Raw genomic sequence first — 25827 nt, 5'->3', positions numbered from 1 at the left:
CTCTGAGCACAACAGCAGGCTTAAGAGGAAGTATTTTGGCCTGATGTTTACATAATGGCCCTTTATTTGTATTATTTGTATTTGTACTCCACCTACTCTCACACAGAGACTCCTTCCTTCCTTCTGGGTAAGGTTTGACTGCAGTCAATGTCAGGAAACTTAAAGTTGGGCCAACGGGTTTTTCATTCTCCTGATTCTGATTTGTTGTCCAGCATATTCTCTTAAGCCTTGTGCCAACCTAGTGACTGTCCCTCGGTGCTTGGGAGTGTAGGGCACCTCTGGAGATTGTCATATGTGTGTTGTGCTGGGTGGGCTGTTTGCCATCTACACCATAGCTATATGAGATTTTATATTGTTGCGAAATACATTGTAAGTAATATTCCATTTCAAAGACACAAATGAAAAACCCCCCCAAAAAATACTGTTTTTTTTTTTTTAAACTCACGAACTGAAACCAATTTTTTTTAAAAAAAATTGATATGACTTTTCTGTCCGATCCTCTTCCCCCCCTTCCTGATATTGTGAGCTTTTTGAATTGTGAATAAAGGTCAATAAAGAACAGCAGGGGTTCTTCCCAATTCTTTAAATTGCCTCTACTCTTTCCTCTTGTGGGCCTGGCTTGTGGGCTGGCCATCACTGTATCCTGCTGGCTTGCTCCCCAGGGCTTCTATGAAGATGAAATAGCACTGATGACAGGCTCACAGACTTCCCAGTCAGCCAGAGCTCCTAGTGCTATCCAAGTTAGGTTAGTGACAAAGAGTGTTTTATGTCTCCCCAGTTTCCTTATCTGTGAAAGGGATTCTCACTCTCTGTTCTTATGGCTGTTTTTTTTAAAAAAAAAAAAAATTAAGAAAATATTTGTGAAGGCCTGACAGACACATGGTCGGAATCTGGGGAGTGTTTGTCTCTCTTCTATCTCTACTTGGTTACTTACTTGACCAAACCACCTCTCAGGGAAGGGTCGCCATTTTATTGACTCTCAATCCTAGCTTGTGATTATTGTCCTGACTGACTACACAATTCAGTTATTCAGTGCCTACATTGCACCTCAGGATCACTGAGGTAGGACTCAAAAATCTGACTTTTAATCTCATACAGTTAAGATGGATATCACATCTTTACAGAGTTAATATTTCTTCACTTGATTAATAATGTAAACCTTGGAAGCCTTCCTGAGAGAGAGGGACACTCGAGGACCTGTATTATTAGATGAGACAGCAGGATTAGAATCTTGTCTGAGGATTTTTCTCCCATTTTGTTGAATATAGACTACAGCTATAGGCATAGGTAGCGTTAAGTTTTACATTCAGTTGCTCATTGTGTGTGCTAGACACATAGCAGAGACATAAATGTTTCTAACTTTGCAGAAAGCCCTGTTCTACCATACACTTGACTAGATGGTTCAGTAGAGGAAACAGTGGGGATTTCTCAAAGAACCTCTTGTTCTGATAACCCACAGACAAATCTTCCCCATTGCCGACTTTTTCGGATTTTCTTGACAAGATGTGGCGATGGAAGGGAACATAAACATCAGGGGATCCTTTCAAATGGATTTCAGCCGCTAATCAGTTCTTCCCAGTTGGTTAAGCCAGGTGACGAACCCAATTCCCTTGTGCTGACAGCCAAGATAATCAGGCACCTTCTTTGTTCATTATGCTGTCTTTAACCCAAGCATTCTTATGCAGCCCTGCATTTAGTGATCGCTCACTGTGACGGCACACTAATGAAGAAATAAAACACACTCTCCGAGACTCATTCTTCTGGCCAAAGTGAGACTCTGCTCCATTGGCTTGTAAAATCAGATTTTTGTTCACTTGGGGAACAATTAGACCAGGTAAATACAAGTCGCACCAGCTAATTTCAAAGGAGACACCTAAAAGTTCACACAGTCCACACTCCTGGAAAAATTAAAGTTTGGAGGACTTTTGAGGGATCCACTGGTTAGTCTAACATGAGTGTGTGTTCAGGCACACTGAGATGTTTCAGTCTGAGTGTTTAAAAAAGAAGTAGTCCATACCTTTTCAAAAGAAGGAAGCCTAATGCTAAAGATTGATACTAGTATTTGTTATTGTTGTTGTTGTTCTTGATTTTCCTTCTACTTTTGGGAATTGAACTCCAGTCCTTGAATATGTTAAGCAGGAGCTCTATTGTTGAACCAGACATCCAGCTCTTTTTAATTTAATTAGAGATGTAGGCTAGCCTGAGACTCATGATCTACCTACTTCATCCTCCCAGCTGTGATAATTCAAGATCATAGGTGGGTGCCACCAGCCCCAGCAGTGTTACACTTCACATCACTGTGGAAGAAGCCACATGAAAGCCACTTATGGGTTAGTAGGTCCAGGGCCAGGCCTGAGATTCTGCGTTTCTGACAGTTTTGCAGGTGATCATGTGACTGGTGGGCAAACCAGCTATCCATTTAACCTAGGTTCTCTGTCTGAAGGGCAGGAGCTCAGAGATGCTCTTTCATGCCTGTAACTTTCAGCTAGTGGAAACTCTAGAAGGATATTTCAAGGACCCAGAACATTTGCTCTTAATGAAAATCAAATAGTTCATTTGTCTCCTTCTGAAAAATAACCCAACCCAGTTGGAGGTCATATAACCAAGTCCCCTCACTATGCATGTTTTTGGTTTGGGTTTTTGTGGTTCTCTCAGACTCCCTACGGATTGATGTCAGAGAGCAGAAATGTAAATGCTTCTTCCACATTCCCTCACAGAACTTGATCAGAAGAGAAAAACACTGTAATTTTCTGGCAACGTTGCCTATAGACACAGAGAGAGACACCCAAGAAAACAGTGAACCTGGGGACAGAATCTGAGTTCACCACTTTTCCAAACAGGATTTATTTATTTATTTATTTGTAGTTTTTTTTATTAATTAATTTTTTTGAGAGAGGGTGTCGGGTAGCCCAGGCTGGCCTTGAACTCTCTCTATTAGCTGAGGTTGACCTTCAACTCTTTCTTGGTCCTCTACCTCTCAAATCCTGGAATTATATAGCATGACTTGAGCCACCCCTGTGGTATGGAATAATAACAATAATAGTAATAATATGCACATTTTGTAATGAGGCTACCTAGCCCCTTCTCATCTTGAATTTCCCTTTCCCTTCTGAAATGCTGTCTGGCTTTCTTCATAGTTGGGAAGTCTCCCAGGCAAGCAAAGGAAGTCTTTTATGACCTTTGTGCTTAGCTGGTGTTCAGTGATTGTAGTGAGGAGGCTGAACCAATCAATATTATGTTGAAGGAAACTGTCGCAATTTCTGATACATTGCAAAATATGTAAGCAGCATACCTCATGAAGGAAGTCATTAGCCTTGTATACCTAAAAAAAGAAAAAAAAAATCTAAACCCACAAGTGTCACTTTGCTCCTTTGCTTAGCCCTGTTCACAGAGTGGGTCTCTATCATCTTCAACTGAAAAAATAAATTCTTGCTTCTGTGTTTCACTTGTTAGGCAAAACTTATCAGTGTCCAAGATCGGAGGGGCTCTGCAGATGAGAGATGGTAACTTTCCATTGCCAACTTGAAGGGTCTCTGTGCATTTGTCTCTGGGTAAATGGCCTTGAGTAACTCCATCAGCTGTTCCAAATAAATGAGAGTGATTGATTGACACTTAGTGGCTTAAATATCCCCGCCTCCCCCAAATCACAGCTTTTAAGACAGCCCACACTGGAAAAGCTCGAGGCTAATAATAAACACAAATGTACCCAGATCTAAGCTAAAAGGTCCTGAGTTGAGAATGCTGCTTTCTGCAGGTGAAAGGTGGCAAGCAGATGAAATGGCCAAGCTCCAAGCAAGGATGATACTGACTTTATCTCTGCATTCCTCTTCTGTAATTGAATTTAGTGTGCCACCGTATTTCCTCTAGAAAGTGTATTGTTTTAAAATCACCATTTCAGTTCTATTACTCAAAGCCCTCACTTCTAATGCTGCCTGGCAGTTATCATCATAATGAGCCATAATGAAATGATGAACAATCTTCGGTGGAAACCGAGCTCCGGTGCCACCGGTGCTGTGTGCCTGTGTTGTTAAAATCGGGATGCAAATTAAAATAACAGCGTCCTTACTAGCTTCCAAGATCAGAAGAAAACAATCCCCTCCCTCCCTTTTTTTGAAAAGTGCTCTGATTTGGAGAATCTCCTATCCATTTCTGGACAAGCTCTTGAAAGTGCCCCTGATGATGCTCCATTCAGTTTTTCCCCCCACCCCAAAGAGTTATATACTTAGCAATGTGGCTTAGGGATTTGGGGAGGTATGTCTGGAGTAAGGCTTTGATGTCTAAACCATAAGATAAAAGACATCCTTCAGTTTCAAGTATACTACATCTTCCCCAGCCCTCGTCAGAAACAAGTATTTCTTTTTACTTTGGGGTAGCAAAGTAGCTAATACTGTAATGAGAGTAGGTCATTGTATGGACAGGTAGGGAAGATTGCTCATAACTACTTTGGCAAAAGAGTAAAAACAAAATCCCTAAAGTGTTCATGGGAGTTTCAGGAGATCTATTGGGTGATCTTTAACTGTTTAATCATCTCTGATATCAATCCCTTTTTGTATGAGAATACTTGAATTAAGATTTGCAGGGAAAATCTTTCATATTGTACAGCATATAGATAGCATAATAATGTATTTGTTGGTAAGATGGGAATCAAATTGAGATATGTACTTTCCGCCATCATAATTGGGTTTCAGTTCGCAGTGTATGTTCCCACTGCTTATCACTCAGGTGGGAATCTAGGATAGCAACCTAAGAGGTTATGATGAACCAGATACAGATCTCATCCTGTCCCATTTCTAGGCTACCTGCTCAAAAGTTCAAGATCTGACATGAGCTTGTGTTTAAGCCCTGTCTGCCCTTCTCTCTCTCTAATAACTACCTTTGGCATTGTGAGGACAAATAGAGCAAGTGTAGCATCCTTCCATGAAGACAATAAGAAACTGAGGAGGTTGAGAGGGAGGCACTGGGCAGATGGCTCAGTGGGTAACTTACTTGCTATTCAGGCTTTGAGGACCTGAATTTAATCCCTAGAACTGAATTTAAAAAGCCAGGGATGACTTCCAGCTTCGGAGAGATAATAAGGAAAGATGATAAAGGCATATCTCTGTTCTTCACAGGCCTTACCAGTGAGCTTAGGCCACCCTATAAAACAAGGTGCATAACCCTTGAGGAGCCCTGCCTAAAACTGACCTCGACACAAGGGTGTCAAGATGTGTGTTGGCTGGTTATTTGAAGAGTTTGAAAATGTCATGCTATTTCATAAAGCTCGGTTACCATCTCATTGAATCTTCCCCTCTGACCTACTTTTCAATGCACAGGAATAAACAATGTACTGCATATTCAAAAAGGAAATGCATAGGTGTGATTAATCTTTACTCAAGACAGAGGGCTCGGATAATCTGCCAGTACCGTTTAGCCAAGTTACTATGATTTTTCTACCCCTGTGAATAATTAGGAGTGGCTTGCCATCATGCAAGCCCCATCATTTCTGGATGGCATCTCTGACAGTCCTCACTGAAGCCATACAGTGGTTATGCACAGCATGCTTCTTTGAAACAGGGTCAATTATACATTTTTGTAAGCTCCCCTGGGGTGAGAACTGAGGATCTTCCTCGCTATCAGCATTTTGATTTTCCTCTCAGCCTGAACTCCTGCTCCACCTGCTATCCAGCGCCCAGCCGAATGCGAGCTGAGGATGATGTCTCATTGTGGACCAGTAATGGCTCCTCTCACCCCCTCCTGTGACCTTCACCAGGGAAGGAGTCTTTACCAGAAACTCCTATGGACCCTGTGGAGTGGAAGATAGGAGTCCGGAAGAGGGGCACAGCTCAGTGAAGACCAGAACACTGTCCCCATTTTGCTTTGGAGTCTGAATTTCTGATAAAAGCTGGAACCAAGTTGCTGTATTAATTTGGTTGAGTTTCTTAGCCTGCCTGTGCTTCTCTCTCTCTCTCTCTCTCTCTCTCTCTCTCTCTCTCTCTCTCTCTCTCTCTCCATGTGTGTGCATGTAAGAAAGTAGAGAGAGAGAGAGAGAGAGAGAGAGAGAGAGAGAGAGAAAGAGAGAAAAGAAAAGGCCAAAGCTCAACATAGACTTTATTTGCCACAAGGACCCACTATACCTAGAGCTCACCATTTCAGCTAGGCTGGTTGACCAGTAAGCCCCAAGGGATACACTGGTTTCCACTTCTCTCACAGCACCGGTGTTACAATATCACCATGCCTGGCTTCTATGTGGCTGCTGAAGATCTAAACTCCAGGTCCCCATACCTGCACAGCAAAGCACTTTACCAGCTCAGCCATCTCCCGCCCTTCTTAGCTTCTGTTCCCAGTAATTTTTTGGTTATCAGCTTGCCCTGATATAGATAAAGCATGCAATAGTGTTGTAAGAAACATATAGGCACGATGCACAGCTCAGCTAATTCCTGAAATGCCGGTCACACGTTCCTTGGTCCTCTATATTTCCAAGTGCTCATGCACAATTGGGAATCTATAAATACTTCAGCTATACTCTAGTCATCTCATATAAAGCAACAAAACATCAGGCCACACCGAGAAAGAAAGGACAAAGATTCCTGGAGAGGAGAATGGCAGAATAGACAAAGAAAGGGTAGACCCTGGCGGAATGTCAGCCCGCTGACCTCTATGGGAAGTTAAGGCTTCTTCATGACAGCAACAAGTGATGGATGTGTCCAAGTGGTTCAGCTTTGAAATTATGGACAGCTCTGCCTTGGCACTCTTCATTGTTAAAACACATAAACTGCTGCGATAAAAGGTTCTGCACCGTTCATAAATCTCAAACGTGGTAACCCTGGACAGCAGTCTTTATGTAAACTAACCTAGCCGTCAGGGTCAAGAGAAAGCAATTAGTGGTGGCAACATATACAGCTGTCAGGGGGGAAGCAAAGGTTTCATTTCGAAGTCCAAACTTACACACCCCCAACTGTTTATACTGCCTTACAACCTGTCTTTCAACCAGAGAGAGATTAACAACAAAAGCTTATCTGAAGGGTTGAAGGGCTTTCCAGCTAAGACACTGAAGTATTATTGACAGCCGAAAAGTTGTGCATGCTCCACGAAGCCTTATGAAATGGAACTGGAGCCCCAAGGTGCCTCTTCCTCAGAAGATAATGTCTTGTAACTGGTTGCCTTGGCATTTTTATCGGGTGACAGTTGCGCTTAAAGAAATTGATCATGTTAAGAGTTATGTTTCTGCCCGGGCTCCTGGGATGTTCCTTGCTACATCCAGAATTAATTTCATGGCTCAGGCATTGAATTTTAAAATGATGATTAAAAATCAGTTAAGTATTAAAAACCTGTAATGGGTCTGGATGCTATGGTGCCACAGGAGCCCTGATACTGTGACTTTTCTGTCAACTAAGATCCCTTGATTACAAACTAGAATTTTTTTTCTTTTTTAATTTTAATATGAGACTGGCACTTAGTACTTTTTTTCTGTCATCTCACCCCCCCACCCCCGCCCCCAACACACACACTGAGGATATGGCAGTGATGGTTCTGGTGAAGGTAGCAGCACTATCCAGATAAAGGACCCATCACTTATGAGTCAGCAGATAGATCCTAGGCTGTTAAATACCACCGGAGTGCAGAAATCATGAGAATATAAACAAACCATGGCCTGGGGACAAATCTTAGTAGGTAAAATACTCGTCAACAAGCATGAGGACAGGAGTTCAATTCCCAAATCCCATTTTATTTTTAATCCAATATGGTGGTGTGCTCTTGTAACCCCAGCTAACCAGCTTAACCTACTCGTCTTATCTAGATCCAGGCAACATAAGGAACCTTGGCTAGAAATCAAAGTGAACAGCATGAGAGGAAGGGGCTCTTGAAGTTCTCTGGCTTCCACATGCACAAATATACACACTCAGTTAACATATGTGAACACACTCAAAAATAGTAATAAACCAAGAAAGACGAATGAAGGCTAATATTCTCACAGGAAGGAAATAAAACAGTTTTGTGATGGGCTGCCTTGGGGTCTGTTAGCATTTTGATGCCAGTTGTCACAAGAAATTGAATTTCCCGGTTCTTGTGGAACTTCACACCATATGTCTATATGTCTGTTAAATCCACATCCAAATGGAATCATCATATAGCTAAAGAATTAGTCTGTTCCTTTAAGAATTAAATCCATTTCCACTTCATAAGGGGTTGAGTGGAGTGCACTACCTATTTTTATGCTGGCTTTACTTTCCCATGGAGTAAGTTCACATGATGGCTATACCTCATTGAATACATCAGTGGCCAGATTTATGGTTAGCTAGTGGTTTTAAAGTCATGTGTGTATGTGTGCATGTGCAGGCAATGTGCATGTGAATATAGTACCAGAGGAGACCAGTAGAGAGCTGGAGTTACAGTCAGGTGTGAGCCACCAGACATGTGTGCTGGAAACCAAATTCAGGTCCTCTGTATGAGCAGTGCACATTCTGAAATGCTGAGCTTTCTCTACTGTATGTGCTGCCCTTTTCCAGAGGAGACAGCATATTTAAGGAGGAAGAAAATCTCTTTTGTGATATACAACATATAAGATTTTATGATACAACAGGATGTACTGTGATAACCCTTTGTATCTGCCACAATTTGGCTATAATTTCTTCCGGGCCTCTCACTGTCGAACTCTTGCCCACTGAATGTAAGTTGACATTCCATATGAAAACAATAATTATTCGTTGTAACACCTTTCACCAGCACCTGCTAGGTGATGTGGAAAGCATTTCACACCACCGGAGGAAATGAATGTTCAGTTAAACTTCTCCACAGAGGCAAGAGGTGCAGTGCCCATCTTTGTCAGAGCTGTGGAAAGTAATGTTTCATGCATCACGTTCTTTACTCAGACAATGACATCAGGTATAACCTAGATTTTAGAAGTGAGCATTATTCATGGCTTGCCAATCTGCACTTCCTATATTGACTTATGCTGCACTTAATGTGCATAGACAAAATACATATCTATATAATTATGAAGATACCTGTATTTACTATGCTATGACAGAATGCCTGACAGAAACCATTTGTGGAAAGAAGGGATGAGTTACTGTGGCTCACAGTTAAGGGGGATACAAGCCCATGGTGGTAGCAAGTCGTAGGAGTGGATCTCTATGGTTGGAGCAAAAGCAGGTGTGGCTGGTTACATTGTTGCTTGCAATAGCCAGGAAGCAGGGAGCAAAGGTCATAAAGCCATCACTTTAGCATCCCTCTTTTTCTAGCAAGGTTTTATCCCTTAAAGGTTCCACAGCCTCCTCAGATAGCCAAAGAAGACTAAGTAGTCAAGCACACAAGCTTGTGAGTGGTACCATAGCGCCACAGTCCCTCTATGGGGAAAAAGGAACATCTAATCCAGTGGTTTTCAACCTGTGAGTCCCAATCCCCAGGGGTTCAACTGACCCTTTTCACAGGGGTCACCTAAGACCATTGGAAAACACATTATGATTCATAGCAGTAGCAGGGATTACAGTGATGAAGTATCAACGAAAATGATTTTATACTTCCACAACATGAGGAACTGTGTTCAAAGGTTTTAGCGTTAGGAAGGTTGAGAACCACTGATACACCCTCTAGGAATCACTGACAAGCTATGGCCAATTTCAACTGCCATCTACTTTTGCCAAGTTTTCTTGGGCAGAGCCATGCCTCATGGTGGAGATACTTGCTGTGGCTGCTGAATGCTTGTTGCCAAGAGCATATGGCCCATAAAGAATAAAATATTTACAACGTGGCTATGCAATAAAATGTTCTTACAAAGGAAGAATGCTGACCCCGCTCTATTCTTAAATTAAAGGTTATTACATTTGCCTTTTGTTTCTGGTAGTATAGTTATTATCTGTGCCACTAAATTATATTAAAAACAAGGAAGACATTCAATATTCGAAAACTTTAAGAGCGTGTCCCCTGCCAGCCCCATTCTTGTGAAGGCTGGGGTGCAGAGACAGAGAAGGTTGAGCTGATGTGTGAATACCACTCGGAGATTTACTAGTGCGATTCAAAATGAAACTGAGGAGTGTCTTCCCTTATGAGCCTTCTGCATTTGATCATTTCATATGTAAAAAACGACTTAATTTGGTGATTAAAAATAAAATTAAATGAGGGAGGGGAGCTCTTAAAATTCTATTAAAGGCAAATTCGAGGCTTCCTTTGGAAATGTTAGAATCCATTTCTTCCAGAGAGATTTTGGCCTGTTTTATGGTAAATCACCACCCGAGAAGAAAGTAGAAGAGAAATTGGAGCCATTCAGTTCTGACTTGACAAAGCTTTAATTGACAAGGCCCTCTTTTAAACTCCCAAGTGCAGTGCCTAGTCACATAGTGTATAAGAACAGGTCAGGGCAGAGTGTGTGCTTGCCTATAAATCCAATGCACACATATACTTTGTATTTAGATGTCCTTAGCGTCTGTTTCCTCTACAATCCTCTTTCTATCCAGGAATCTATCACAAATGCATTAGAATCAATTGAGGTGGGTTTGTTTGTTTGTTTGTTTGTTTTTCCTTGCTCCCCTCCGGCAGGTGAGGAAATGAGGCATGTGATGAATATTTGTTGGATATTCAAGTACTTACTCTACAGCTCCTCCAGCATTAGTAGCCATTGATACAGGGCACACAGCCTTTCCTACCTTATCCAGGCTGATTAGTCTATGGGAATGAGTTATTCAAAGACAATCCTTCATAGCTTAGTGCTCATGAACCTTATGGGAGATGCTGAGTGGTTCAGCCTTAACTCAAGGAAGCCTGTGTTCATCCACGAAACACAAGGTATACTCAAGCACCTTGTTTGCTTGCTATCCATCCATCTACTAGCTCTTCAAACATTTATTGTGCTTTCTCTGAACTAGATATTTTGAAATAGTGGTAGACAGTGGGAAATAACGAGTGCATCAGTTCCCTTGAGGATGACTTAGACACAGGTGATAGATGGGGACAGATGTGGAGAGGATGTCTGTTTAGGAAGGAACCATCCTAAGTGAGTTGGGCCACAGAAACAAGGAACAGCAGTGGGAGTAGCACCCTACTTGCTGCCAGCCTTGTATTCAGGCTAGCATTAATCGAAGAAGCCACTTTGTTCCTCACAGTGACTCTTTAGCAACCTGGTGTCAGTGTGTGTTCAGAAAGAGTGGTATGGACAGAAAGATTGGAAAATATGATTGCATTTTGCAGTAGCTTTTACTGATATAAAAATTATATAGTCTTATCTCGCTATGCATTTGGGATTGGCCTTAGGTCCTTCAGGGATCCTAAAACCCAAGGATGGCCTTCACCCATGTCTAATGTAGTATGAACAATGCCATTATCCCATATATGTTAAATATTCTTTGGAACACTTATAACTAATGATATAATGCTATCTAAGTAGTTCTGACTTGACAAATACTGTATTAAAACCAGTTGGCTGTTTATGTTCATGATGAGAACACTTTTTTTTTTTTTTTGGACAGGGCTTCTCTGTGTAGCCTTGGCTGTCCTAACACTCGCTCTGTAGACCAGGCTGGCCTCGAACTCACAGAGGTCTGGAGAACATAGTCTTTTTTGAATGCTTTCAGCTAGGTGGTTAGATCCCTGGAAGTAGAGCATGTGCAGAGAGCCCTGCTGCACTTAGAACTGGAAACTTACAGGTAGGCCATCTCTGACCAGGAAGGCCATTGCTGTCAGAGACTTGATGACTACTAGAGCCTCAGATACAAAAATTAAATGGAAGAGAAATCATTATGAGAGCTTTTCTTCTGTATGTTTTCTGTTTATTGGCTGAGATTGCCGCAGCGATGTCAGCTGTTAGCTGAGACCTAGATTGGCTTTGGCTGTCTTCAAGTCCATTTTTTCCCCTTGAGAAAAGAATTCGTTCTCTCTCTCTCTCTTTCTCTCTTTTTTCCCTTTTCTGAGGAAGCAGTGGCTCTTAATAAAAATAAGGAACTAAGTCATTCTGTGCTTGTCGTCCTTTAATTGGCAGGAGTTGGAAAAAAGAAACCTCAATCCCACAGATGAAACACAGCCACCATTATGATTTTAGCTTGTAAGGCATGCATGTTTTTCCAGGTCTTTGTGTAGGCCAGTGTGGTAATCGTACAGGGCAGGGATTTCAATGTTTCTTTTCCCCCTTCATCACACAACTGTAATTGTCCAATTTGTGCACTGATGCTCCTATGTCCTTACCATCATCTAAGACAGCAAAGTACAACACACAAGAATGCTGTTCTCTAAACCAGCCCTGGAGGCAACATTGAACTTGAACTTTGTTCTTACCCTTTCTTTAAACATTTACCTCCAGGCCTTCTGTAAGAACCAAGAAGGCTGTTGGAAACCATCGCTTGTTTTCATGTCAACCCCCACTTCCGAAATCCTCCTGCATCTTTGTGCTGCTTTCCCCATTGCAGTGTTACATCTCCATACACATCCTGTGACCATTTAGTTTTCTGCTCCATTTCTTCTCTGTTTAGACACCGCCAAGCCCCGTCCTACATACTAATTACTGACTTTTTGCCTCTGCAGTTGCTCGGTTCATTGTGTCACATTTTCCCGTGTGAGAGTGGACCGGGAGGCCTTGGCAAGGGGGTTAATGGGTTTTAGAGTCACTCTTGTTTATCCCTGCAAGTCTCAGCAAAGTGAGAACCAGTGGCTGACCCATTTTTGTAAAACAAACTTGCATGGTGGTGGTCACCACAGGTCACAGAATTTGAAGAGTAGAAAATGGGCACCCCGACTGTACCCCGACTTAAAGTAACACTTCTGCCTCATAGAGCAGATGAGGACACAGTTCTTTGGGACATCAGTAAAATTATCTCATGAGTTATAGTGTGTAAACTTTCCCTACTTACTATAATACGTCTACTTCATGCCTCTAGTTCCTTCATCTTTAACATTTAATACTTAACACCATATTCAGCTCGGAGAGTCTGACATTTTCAGTAAGTAACTCCATTTATACATCCTGAAGTCATTATTCATTCTTACTCTATTCTAGCTGCTATGTTCAAGACCATACATTTAGTCTTAAAATCTAAATAAAAGAACATTTGTATTTTGTTTCTGAGGGTTTTATGAAGTAGGCTCAGGGTTAACACAAATTCTTCAATAGTTCTCTTAGTTTCTTTCTTTTTTTTTTCCCTAAGAGTTGAAGGTTGGGGGATGGATCTTACAGCTAAGAAGGTTGTAGATAATTAGTCTCTAGGGGAGTCAGGGAGAAGCTGCTTACCTTTTTTAAATAAGGTCTTTAATTAAGCTGTTTGAGAGAGAAGAAGGGGAGATTTCCCACACAGAAGGTTTCTACCAAATCATTGGCCCCATTTATCACTGCAAGCCAAGTAATAATTGTAGAATGTGACTGTATGTCCACAGGCTACTGCTTCACCTCTTCTCTGTTATTGCTTTGGACCAGATTCAGTGTTCCATTGTGGCTAAGAGAGAAAAGCATCAGTTTCACATAGGCCCCCAAGTTAGAGTCCCTTCTCCAAGTGAAGGAGATTAGCTTCATAGCAGTCATCCTAAAAATGTGTGTGTGTGTGTGTGTATACACATACATACATAAATATGTATACACACACACCACAGACATACATGTGGTGTGTGTGTATGTATATACACATGTATATACACACCTTTACACATGTGTGATTATAGGTATGTATGTGCTGTGTGTAGAAAGAATGGATCTGTCTCCAAAATATCTTAAAGTTTTATGAAAACTTAGATTGGCTCTCCACTTTGTTTGTTTTTTGTTTAATTTATTTATTTTTAGATAAAAGGAATGTTTTAAACTTTTGAAAATGAATTAGACCAAGGAAGCCCTTCCTTCCTCCTTCAATCCCAGTCCCTAACTTGACAGCAGTTAGGACTTAATCTCTTGACTAAAGGGTCCACAGTGTTCATTTTTATTGTTTTCCAACTACCTGTGGTGCTTTGGGTAACCAATTGTCTGTCATGATAGTTGTCATCAATGTTCACATATCAGAAACCTTTTGAAGTCAGTGGGGATGAATGTGCTTTTAGATAGCCTGGAGCGGCTCTAATCTATCAGAGTGAGAGGAGGTATCTGGTAGTCAAGGACAGCCCTGGCCTAGCTCTGAGATCTCAGTAGCTGAATATCTCGTTGACATCTTTGAAATCATGTTAAACCAGTTCCTCTTAATTATCCAGCAGTGGTTTAACGCTTACCTGCATATGGGGCCGCAGACCTATATCTATATCTCTAATCATTTAATTTGCTATTGGTAATGGGCTCTACTGAGCAATCAGAACATGTCTTCAAAAACAGTCTCTAAGTATTAATTTTCCAGTCTCCCACAGCCCTAGGAACTGGAATCCATTTGTAGAGCCAACTCTCAGAAGGTAAGATGGAGACCAGATAACGTATGCTGCTTTACTGCCAACTGAAAGCAGGCCCGGGCTTTGAACCCGCTTGCTGTAGAGTGGTTTCGTGTCTCTAAGTGGCATGTTTATTTGCACTGGAAGTAGCATGACACAGACACACCCAACTTCTATCATACTGTCGTCCTTTTAAAAGATCCCTTTTGTTAGCTTTCTTTGCCTTTTGCTTGCTTTGCCAAATGGGCCTTCCTTCTCTCCTAGAGCTGTAGAGAAGATAATACAAACTCTAAAGGGGTTCAAAAGGCTCTCAGTACTTGGTGTGATGGTCTGTTGTTTCTCTCCCCAGGCCCACCATCTGCTCCCCTCAACCTGATTTCTAATGTCAATGAGACGTCGGTGAACTTGGAGTGGAGCAGTCCTCAGAACACAGGTGGCCGTCAGGACATCTCTTACAATGTGGTCTGCAAGAAATGTGGAGCTGGCGATCCCAGCAAGTGTCGGCCCTGTGGAAGTGGAGTCCACTACACGCCACAGCAGAACGGGCTCAAGACAACCAGGGTCTCCATCACTGACCTCCTAGCACACACCAATTACACGTTTGAGATCTGGGCAGTGAATGGAGTATCTAAGTATAACCCTAGCCCGGACCAGTCAGTGTCTGTCACAGTGACAACCAACCAAGCAGGTAGGAATCAATTCCTATTTACTGTATAACTCTGAGTGTTTATGGAGAAAGTCATAGTTGCTGATAATCATGAATTGTAGAACCTATGATAAATCTAAAGGCTGCATTAGAATATTAAAGGTTTCAAAGAGGACAGGCACTAGTTTACCACAAAGCAGTAGCTACAGTAGCTACATGCTATTCTTGTAGCAGACTATAGAGTGAATCAGACAGTGTGATTGAAAGATGAGGAAATGATAGTAAACTGAGTCCCTTGGGCACACTTATTTGACTTGCCTCTTTTGTCTTTGGAGAACTATTATCGAAGGGTAGTTTAGGTGCACGTGCATATGCAGGTACGAGAGCCCATGAGCATCAAAGCTCTAAGAGGCTGAAAGAGGCCAGTGTCCACCTCTCCTGTATTTCCTCTGTATTTCCCCAGGTCTCTATCTAAACCTGGGGTTTGTGATTTCTAGAACAGGCTGGAAGCCAGCAAACCACAGTAATCCCTTTGTCTCTGCTTCATTCTGGGGATACTAAAGGTGTATGCTGAGTGTCTGGCTTGTTATGTCATTACTGGGATCTAAACTCTGGTCCTCATGATTGCCCAGCAAACACTCTTAACCACTGAACCATCTCTCCACCCCCAATGTTTGCTACGTAATCCCTAAATCCATAGATGGACATCACAGCATTTATAGATTACATAAGATTATATATAACATTGATTTTACTAATGCAGGGTGTTACCCTGGCATCTCTTGAATTATCCAACAGAAGCATTAGCAGGTATAGTTTGGATCTTGTTCTTAAATGTGAAAGACTATAAATAATATATACATGGTTCTATATCAGAACTGACTGTGTAAATCTTACTTCTGTACTTAACAAAATTTGCCTTAAGAGGCTTTCTCATCCTGTGTGATAGACACACCCATAAACCCAGTACTTAGGAGACGGAGGAGAAGGATGAGGAGCTTGGGCTATGATCATACCTTTCTCAAATTCCATCCTACTTTCTCAAAGAAGATGCATGATAATTGTGTAGACATTTGCCTAGTTGAACTTGACTGACCTGAGCTGCACAAGAGGTGGTAGCCCATCCATTTCTTGTATAGCATACTTCAAACAAACATAACTAGAAAACTTTGTTGTTCTTGAATTGTTTGGGCTGAGTTAATTATCAATCATCTGTCACAATCTTTCTTGAACATTGAGAAGTTCGGGGGAGTCTGGGTTCACTTGTGGAGATCAGAGAACCCTTCAGGAATGGAGGCTCTCCCTCCACTCTGGAATCCAAGGGTTGGATGCAGGTCAGGATTTCCCAGCAGGCTGTTTTTTACCTCCTGAGCTATCTCACTGGCCAGGTTCCCTGTTATTTTTGAAGATTTCAGGAGGAGGGGGAGGAGGAAATGGCTTATTATGAGAGTCTTATGATAGCAAGCATGACCAGAAGAAGATTATAAGCAGCCCCCAACCCTTCTGCCTCATCTTTCATTTTTCTTTTCTTTCTTTCTTTTTTTTTTTTTTTTTTGGTTTTTCAAGACAGGGTTTCTCTGTGTAGCCCTGGCTGTCCTGGAACTCACTCTGTAGACCAGGCTGGTCTCGAACTCAGAAATCCGCCTGCCTCTGCCTCCCAAGTGCTGGGATTAAAGGCTTGTGCCACCGCTGCCCAGCATCATTTTTCTTTTAAGTGTTTCAGGAGGTGATTTCGATAGTTAAATAAAATATCCATATTAATTGATCCAGAAGAAAAGTGTGCCAAAGACTTAATCCAAAGCCATTATTTCTTTTTGCCGTTTTACTCTGAATTTCCTAGAATACATTACAGAAACAAATTGAGACTTTCAACAGGAGCGACTGGAAAAATCAACTGTTTAAGTGTGGACAGTCTATTGTAGTTATGAACCATAAGTATGTAAGCTGGGCAAGCTTTTATTATATATATATATACTCACGTGTGTTGAGATGTGTGTGCCTGGTACATTCATTTGTGTATACATGTAGTGTGGCAAGCAGAAGTCAACACTGATAGACCCCTCAGGTACAATCTTGTTAGTCTGATATATGATTTATTATCATCATCATTATTATTACTATTATTATTATTGTAAGGTGTCTCATTAAATAAGTTATGCTGATTGTCCAGTTATCACAAAAGATCCACCCATCTTCACCTCCCTGTTATAAGAATCTGCGGCCAATCTTTGCTAATCTTTCTAGGCATGCACTGTACTAACAGATTTGGCCCTGGCCCCTGAGCCCTTGCCTTTTAATTTTGTACTTTTAGATAGTCCGCACTGTTTGAGGGTGTCTCATTTTTAAAAAGACTACAATGATGTCAGAGTTTTTAGTTGTATGAAAGTAAGAATTTGTGAATACCAGAAAAGTTTCTTTGTTGTATTGTTAGTATTTCCCTCTCTCTCTCTCTCTCTCTCTCTCTCTCTCTCTCTCTCTCTCCTCTCTCTCTCTCTCTCTCTCTCTCTCTCTCTCTCTCTCTCTCTCTCTCTCTCTCTCTTTGTGTGTGTGTGTGTTTAAAGCAATAGACATATCACAGCTCCTTGGACCATAATTGGTGTCATTATGTCAGTATAAGAAGCAGCCAACATGTGCAGAGCTGTGTTTGTATGTAGAAGAATCTGGTTATGGCCAGTCAATATTTTTAAATCCAGTCCTTCTCCATCCTTATTCCATCCACAGCTCTGAGACAACTGTTCTTCCACTGAGCTCAGTCCTCTCTCTTTTATTACACCTTTTCAATTATCCCGATACAAATAAGAACATTGTGTTCTTAACCAGTTTAAAATTCAGACTGCCCCTTTTGAGACCACATCTATGCAGGGTCAAGTCTGAAATCATTCTCTGGCAGAGGGCAGCCCTTGGGAGATTAACATCCACAGGTTTTAGGAAGAGACTTCCATGGTTCTTCATATACTTAAGGACTCAAGCCAAAAGATTATGTCAGCACATACTATGCCAAAAGGTCCAAAGAGCAAACGAAAGCCATGTTGAAAATCTTCCCCACGAATAACATGTGCAAGAACTTTATTAGGAATAGAGGAAGGAGTCAAAACTTTTATGAAAAATGTTGTTGTAATTATTTTAGGTCTAGCAGAAAAGTAGACCGGTAATTCCTATGGAGCAATGGAGTGAGTCTTTCCCTGTCTTGTTGACCGATCCTGCAGGGAGGTTTGCTTAATAGGACAAAATTCCATCCTTTTATTTTACTTTTCATGGAGGTGGATGCTGGGAAGCTGTTTAAAATTAAAAATAAATCTTTCAATAAGGATACCTCCTATCATGAGAGCCAGAAAGTGTTTCTGCTCAGTAGAGAACTTTCCACATGTGCAAAGGGCCACCTCCATGTCCTGCCCCACACTTTGAAGTTCGCTGATTCCAAATCATTAGGTAGTTTGTCTTTGCTTAACAAAGCCTTTCTTAATAATGGTGACAGTTAATAATGTAGGCCAGATCGGCTCTATCAAAGCTCCCCTAAGCATATTTGCATATGCACAATTATATTCTAATTGCATTTGGTTCCATCATTCCATTAAATTAGATTCCTTAAAGACCTGTATAGGCAATGATGGCTTACTCTATAAGGAATACATAGAATTAATGGATCTTAATGGTTGTTAGCATTTAGTACCAGAGGCCTTGTGATAATTCTCTACCTTAGCTGTGTTTTCATGGTTTTGTTTTCTTTGTTTTGTATTGTTGTTGTGTTTCTCATGAGTAAAATAATATTTGTTTGTTTGATTGGTTGGTTTGTTTTTAAAGCAAAGGAAGTACTAGATAACAAGGAGAAAATCTTTTTGTAGACAGTGGCCTTTCCTTCCAATCATTAGGACATCAATGGTATTCCTGTATTCAGCTTGGCCTGTCTCCCACTGTGAGAGAAAAGGGTGTGAGGTGTGGATTTAAAGGGCCTTTGATGGAAGCTGGTGTGAATGGGCCATATTCTCACAAGAATGTGTAAAACCATTTGAACCCAGATATACCAGCAGCCTTTTCCTCTCCCCCTGGGATCAAAAACAAATCGATACAAAAGACAAAGGAAGTCAGGGTATCTGACACTTGGTTTTTGAGAAGTGGATTGATGGATGCCAGCTTTGTAACTCACCAAAAGTGCTTAATGGAGGGCTTACTGGTTGTCTCCCTATAGGCAAGGGTCCTGCCTGAAGGAAGCTAGTGCTGAGGCAGGAGAGTGAGCAAGCATTGTATGTGTGGTAAAGTGTGGCGTGGTCTGCATTGAATATTACTACTTCTGGAGTACCTAGTTTCACCAAATGCTTAAGGACATGTCACTACCCCAATCCTCACCTCAGGAGTGAGGGAGGAAGTGGAGGAGGGATGAGGGGGAATCTACCTAATCACCACATTTAACCTTAAAGGCAGAAGCTCCTCCCAGACTTCCTGCCCTTCTTGAAAGACAGAAAAAGTAAATGGAGGCCTGGCTTCCTATGGCTTCCATCCTGTAGCAACTACTCTGCCTTTTGTTTGAGAAATTGTCTAGATGTTCTGAGAAATGGCTATGCAAACTGCTGGGGACTTGTTTTCTTGCTTTCCTTTGACCTAAGTAGACCTTTGCAGGCAAATGAATACAGGGTTGTGTTCCTAGAGGAGGGAGATGCTGGATAAATAGAACAAGGTTTTCTGGCTAAGGAATGGAATTGTGATATTTTTTCCTTAAAAATCCAGTGGGCACACCCAGCATTAACATTGCTGACTTCGTTTTACTGTGCATTTCCTAACCTCCTCAGGCTTGGTTTGTCAGCTCTGAGACTAGATCATACTGAGACGAAAAGGTGCTTGTTTGTCTTAAATCATTATTAACCTGACGTCTACGAGTAAGTAATTTTCTTTACTAAGTCCTCTGAGCATCACCATGGGCAGGAATATCTGTATTAAAGAGTATTGTGTTTGTTTATGTATGGGAGGGTATGTATGTGGATGGGTGTGCACATGAGGGCACTTATGTGGAGGTCAGAGAATAAGTTTTAGGAGTGCATTCTCTCCTTCCACTAGCTGTAAGTACTTTGTAAGTACTTTGACCTACTGAGCCGTCTCCCCAATGAACAGTTTGGGTTTACATTTGCCTGTAACTGGATGGGAAGGAGCTGGCCACCTTAGTCGTTGGCAGCAGTAGTATTACAGTGACAAACATCTGGAGCTGAGTCCAGAAGCATTCAAATAGTCGATAGATTGTATGGTTATCTATCTAAAACTGATTATCTAATGCTGCTTTTTCTATGGGATCCTATGCATTCAAGTGTACAGTCAAAAGCCACGTCCTTGGAGTTAAAAGATCTAGACATTCAGAAGCAGAGCTTAAGAGCTACTCCAAGGTGGGAAGCAATTCTAAAGGATTTCAGTGTAATTATCATTATTACTTTGTCACACTGGTGTGACCACACTGGTATGACTTTACAGTAGTGCTCATCTCCTAAGAGTCCCATAGCCAAGTGACAGGACATATTCCCGTGTGATTGTAGTAGTGCATGAAGCAGGCTTCTGTTTCCTTGATTGAACTGCTGTAGGCTGAGAATGTAATTTAGTCCTTTCTCTTCTCCAGGCAGTTGTTTGAGCCTTCAGGAGCCTCTCTGAAGTCCTTTCCCAGTTGCTTTGCCATTGACATACCGGTAGGGCTTGTTAGACTGGCGTTGTTCTTTAGGGTTGCACAGTTAAGGCAATTTAAGAAAAAAGAAAGCCACACCACCAATAAACTGGCACGACGCTTTGTCATAATACTATTGGACTAAATGTAGTCGTAGTTATTCAATATGTTTGTTGACTTAACTTTTATTTACAGTAAAAACAAATGGGTTAACTCTGTCTAGTAGTCATACATCCAATAAACCCAAAATAATGAGACGAGAAAAGAAAATAATTAAGTACAAGAGGCACACTGTCTGTTATTACTCAACTGGTAAGCTCCCATTCTCTCTTTCTCTGCCATCTTTTAATTAGACACATTATGTTATTTGAGTGGGATAATGGAGAACAGTGGGAATTCTCATCCCCACTGGGTATAATTGCTACCTGTCTTCTAGACAGCAGAAGAAAGCTTCAGGGGAAATGGTGGGAGAAGGGAGAAGAATCTTGGGACAATTGGGTAAGGCGATTTGCTACGGGCATAAAGAAGAAGCCAGGTTTTCTGGGGTCTGAAGCTTAGATGGGTTTTATATGATTAAGGGATGTAGGGCTCAAAATAAAATAAAACCAATAATAATAATAATAAATAAAAGAACCCATATGAAGGTTCTTAGCCTTCCTATGTCACATTTCGACAAGGTTAAAGAGAATACAGTTGTCAGGTAAGGAGCTCACTGCATTAGTATTCTCAAGGCAAAATAAGGAACAGGAGGATTTGGCTTCATATGAAAGGTGTTGAAAGGTGAGGTCATTGATCAGTATGAGTCTAGCCAGTGGTTAGGTGTGAGACGTGAAGGCCATACCAGCGTTAGCCAGAAGGAGAATTTGAGATCAAAGAACAGGCAGAAAGCATGTTCCCATTGTTTTTAAGAATTATGGTGGATACAATGCTCAAATGAATTGGGCTCGGGACCAAGGCTTTTCTTTAAGCATGCAAAAAGAGAAAAAAAAAAAAAAGAAAGAAAGAAACAAATTGCTGGTATTTGAAAGGCATAAATGTTAGCTGTTTTTAGCATCCTGCCTCCCCTGTCCTCAAACAACCCATTAAGAACAGCTTTTGTATTTCTAAAGGGTTAAATATAATCAAAGAATGAGTAATAGTTTATGGCATTCAGACTTGTAGAATTCAGATTTTTGGCACCTATAAATAAAGTTTTATTGGAACAGGAGGCCAGTCATTTGTTCACATGTTGTGTAGGAGGGCTTCCGGCTGCAGAAGCATGGGCTTAGTAGCTGTGGCATAGTGAATGGCCAGCAGTGTAAACATAATTAGCAGTCTGGCTTTACATTTGTTTTCTAAGCTGGTCTCTAGTCCGGCATACTAAATCAAGAAAGGGGAGTAGTTAGAATGGAGGTTAAGATGTTGAAATGGCCATGCCACTTGTGGGAAATGATGCTTCACGGGAAGGATGTGGCCGCTTAGCACTCTGGTTAATCCCTATGAGACAGTTTGTATTTGGCAAGACACATTATTTGTAAGATGTTTTGATTGTGTTAAAAAAAAATAACCAAAGTAATTATGATTTCAAAGATGCCTTTGCTTCCTTGGACCACAAATCTTTCCCCACTGAAACTCACATTTACATGTGCCTTTCTAGGTACTGACTGATGGGCACAGGTTCTCCTCAGTTTTTAAAATTATTTAATTTTTTTTTATTTGTGTGTGTGTGTGTATGCTCGCGCATGTGCACACAAGTATGCATGACATGTATGTGTGCGCACATATGCCACGATCAAAGGACAACTTTGGAGTCAGTTTTTTCCTCTCACCTTTATATGGGTTTCAGGATTGAAGCCCAGCCATCCATCTTGCTCAGCAAGTGCCTTTCCTCTCTGAGGCAGTGTGAGGAATCCTGGTTTTCTTCACAGTTTACATCCTTCCCACTTTAGGCCTTAGATAGTCACACGCTCTGATTGTTCATGTTATCCTCTCACTGCAATGATTTGCTGTCGACTTTGATCTTCCTTAACCCTACAAAATTTGATAGAAGGAGGGAGATTGCCCAACAAACTCAGACGGTAAAGAAATCCCACCGAGGTTTCACTGATAGGTGGTCTGTGCATCCTTCCTTGTTGGCACATAATGTTAGAGGTATAAAAGTGGCGACTGGTTGAGAGACCTCTGTTTGCTTGGATTATTATAAGCTTCACCAAGCACACAGTGGTCGTCAGAGGATCCAGGCTGTGGTTTTCTCATTAACAGCTCTGCTCCAGCCACAGGCTCTGGGCTTAGTTCATAGTCCTTATGAAATGTGTATTTGAAAAAACCTATAGTACAATATTTTCTTTAAAGAAATGATCTCCTGAGTTAAAACTTAATACCAAAAAAAAATTTCACTTCTGTAGAATGTTGTTGCTTCCACTCTAATTAATAGGCCTATTCATTAATTCATTATTATAATGCTAAAATCAAATACACAAGCAGTTCTATAAAATATAGCCTTTTTGTTTGGGGAACCAGAATTCCTGGATTTGTATTCATGGTTGGTACCATAAGGCCTGGTGAGGAGAAAAAAAAAATGAAAAACCTTCCAAAGGAATCTACTAAATTATCCAACTTCAAGGTTGACTGAGCAGCTTAGACAAATGGTATGTCTACATCGCCTAGTGGTAATTATTGTGTATAAGTGAAAGTTCTCATTGTTTAGAGAGGTAAATATTTCATTCTCAGAAAATGGACGTTGGTTTTTATTTATACACCCAAGCCCAGAGAACACTGTTTTTCTTAACTCCATTTGCTTTGCTCCTACATAAATATACGCATATGTTCATCTATGAGACGGGAAATCCACTCTCTTGCATGCTCTTGGCAGCCAAATTCTGCATTCTTTCTCATTGCTCAATGTTGTGCTTGTTACATTGAACTCTACTGCCAACTTATACGCTCTGGAGAAGCCATCAAGAGATCCAAAACATAAATGCCTGTGCCTTCGGTGAGAATTGAAGAGCCTGAGGTTCACATGAGTTCTTAGATGGGTTTCTGCACTCTCTAGATATCCTTCTAACTAATGAAATGAATCACTATCTCCTTAAAGTAGCCAATGGAGACTCTTGAGTTTAGTCTGCAATTGAACATCTGAAAAGATCCAGATAATCTTTATCAAAGCTCCTATTAACCCCCTGCTCATGTCTCTAACCAGTTGTTATTTTGCTTTAAATATTATGCAAATCTAAAAGTCATGTTGAAGGACTAATCCTACCTTGAGAGATCTGAAGTCTACAGAGACTAATTGAAATCCTTGTCCGTGTCTTCCAAAGGTAGAGTATGACTATTTGGGAAGACATTTGTCTGTAGTCTTCAGGTAGATCAGAAAATAATGCCTTAGATTTGTATTAATTATTAATTACCCTTTCCATGGTATCTACCTGGCTCCAGCATCCTTAATTCTCGAACCTCCTTTGGCTTGTGCCAGAAATACAATGATAGAGTTCTTAGCTGTACAGTAGTGTGTGTGTGTGTGCGTGTGTTTGTGTGTTCACCTGCCTCAGGAACATGGTGCCTTTCATTGAGAAATATCACAGACACTCTGTCTTGTATTGTTATTGAACTTGAAGGTCACAGCCTGTGCCCAAGCCAGGTCTGGTCCCCATCCTGAATAAATAAAAGAGCCAAATTTGTATTGTTAAGTAGACGAAGGAAATTTGAATAATGTGGCCTCTTTGAGAAGAGAGACAGAGTTCTGATAAACTCCCAAGTCTGTCCTCAAATAGAGGGTCAACATGCACATCTCAGCAAGCCTAGTCAAGGAGAAGTCCCGACAACCACTGACTTTTCATTGTCTGGGCTTCAGTCCCATCGTCTAAGGTGGTTTGAGAAGTTGTTATGTCTGTGTGAAATCTCTTTCCTGTTCTCACTATGGCTGGTACCTATTCTCCCAGCAAGAGATTCCGTGTGTGTGTGTGTGTGTGTGTGTGTGTGTGTGTGTGTGTGTATCGTGGGGAGAACATTTCTTTGAAAATAGTGAATTGTTCGTTCCATCTTCATTTCCGCCAAGCCCATTACAATATGAAGATCACTGTTAGAACTGTGAGAATCTAGTCTCAGAGCCATTCAGAATGGTTACCATATAGACAGAGAGCAAGCAGACAACCCCTTATCCAATTTCTTTCTCTATCTGATGAATTAATTACTAAGCCTTAGAGTGGTACCATAGATATACAAATTGCTTGGGCAGTCTGAGATATACTTTCAAAAAAAACCTTTTGGATGCAAAGCCACAGAATTGATATTTTTAAAGAAATTCTCATAGGAACCTTTGGTCTGTAGCATAGGCATACAGCTTTTAAGTGGCAGCTCCAGCTTCTCAGTTGAGAGCTAAATAAGCATCTGCCACCAGCAGACTCCCAGTATATAGGACACTTGGGTCAGATCCATCCATTACTGCAAAGGGACAGCTTACAATGGCTCTCTGGAGAGTTTGTGTTTGTCTAGATAATATAGTGCAAGCAGTAAATCTGCTGCCTTTGGAATCAATTCTTTGGGTGGGGAAGGGTGACTAAGTGTGTATTTTGGGCATAATAAGTTAAGGTGGATGGAAATATAGCTTTGATCATGTTTCCTTACCAATGCTAAGGGGATAGAAACAAGCCAGCCTTCACTAAGGTAGCCAAGGACTCTTTTTATGCTCTGAAAATTACTGGTGATCCCAAGAGTTGCTGATGTAGGATGGAGTCCTTGATTGTGTTGATGAAGCGCAATGAAACTGCCCTGATCCTATAGGGTTCTTAAGAGATGGAGGTTTGAGGGAGCTTTGTAGGAAGCATGCTTCCAATGCTGGATTTTGGGGATTATATCAGCTCATTTCTTTTCACTTAAAATGGAGGCAGAGTCATCACTGTAGAATGTGTGGGTGCTTGTTGCTTCATTTTTTCACCAAAAACTAGGAGAACAACAGCAGAATCCTGAACAATGGGAATTAGAAGCCTGTCCTCACAGAAGCAGAAAGAAAGGTGTTTACAGCTTTCCTTTGGAACTCACTCCACCACAGAGAAGCCAGCTGACTTCAGTGAGAGCCTGAGACAATGCAGTCTGGAACTCTTAGAATTTTAAAACGTGTTATTCAGAGGAGATGCCTTTGAAATTTAAGTGCAATTTTTCGAAGTATATTTGAAGTGGAGCCTCTCTTTACACCGTGTGTTTTTCTCTTCCGCTTCATTTCAGAATGCACACGAAATAACTTCCACGGCACACTGGCGCTGTACTT

At 41.2% G+C, this 25827-nt stretch overlaps 1 protein-coding gene across 1 annotated transcript in view; it reads left to right on the top strand.

Moving 5' to 3' along the window:
- Positions 1-25827, top strand: part of Epha4 (EPH receptor A4) — a 134160-nt gene that overhangs the window by 66796 nt on the left and 41537 nt on the right. The window contains exon 5 of the mRNA XM_028760580.1: positions 14651-14989. Within this exon, the coding sequence (XP_028616413.1) occupies positions 14651-14989 (339 nt within the window). The remainder of the gene's footprint in view (positions 1-14650; positions 14990-25827) is intronic.

Source organism: Grammomys surdaster, unplaced genomic scaffold (genome assembly GCF_004785775.1).
Source record: "Grammomys surdaster isolate TR1022 unplaced genomic scaffold, NIH_TR_1.0 126546, whole genome shotgun sequence".
Classification (NCBI taxonomy): domain Eukaryota; kingdom Metazoa; phylum Chordata; class Mammalia; order Rodentia; family Muridae; genus Grammomys; species Grammomys surdaster.
This window is presented reverse-complemented; position numbering and strand designations above follow the sequence as displayed.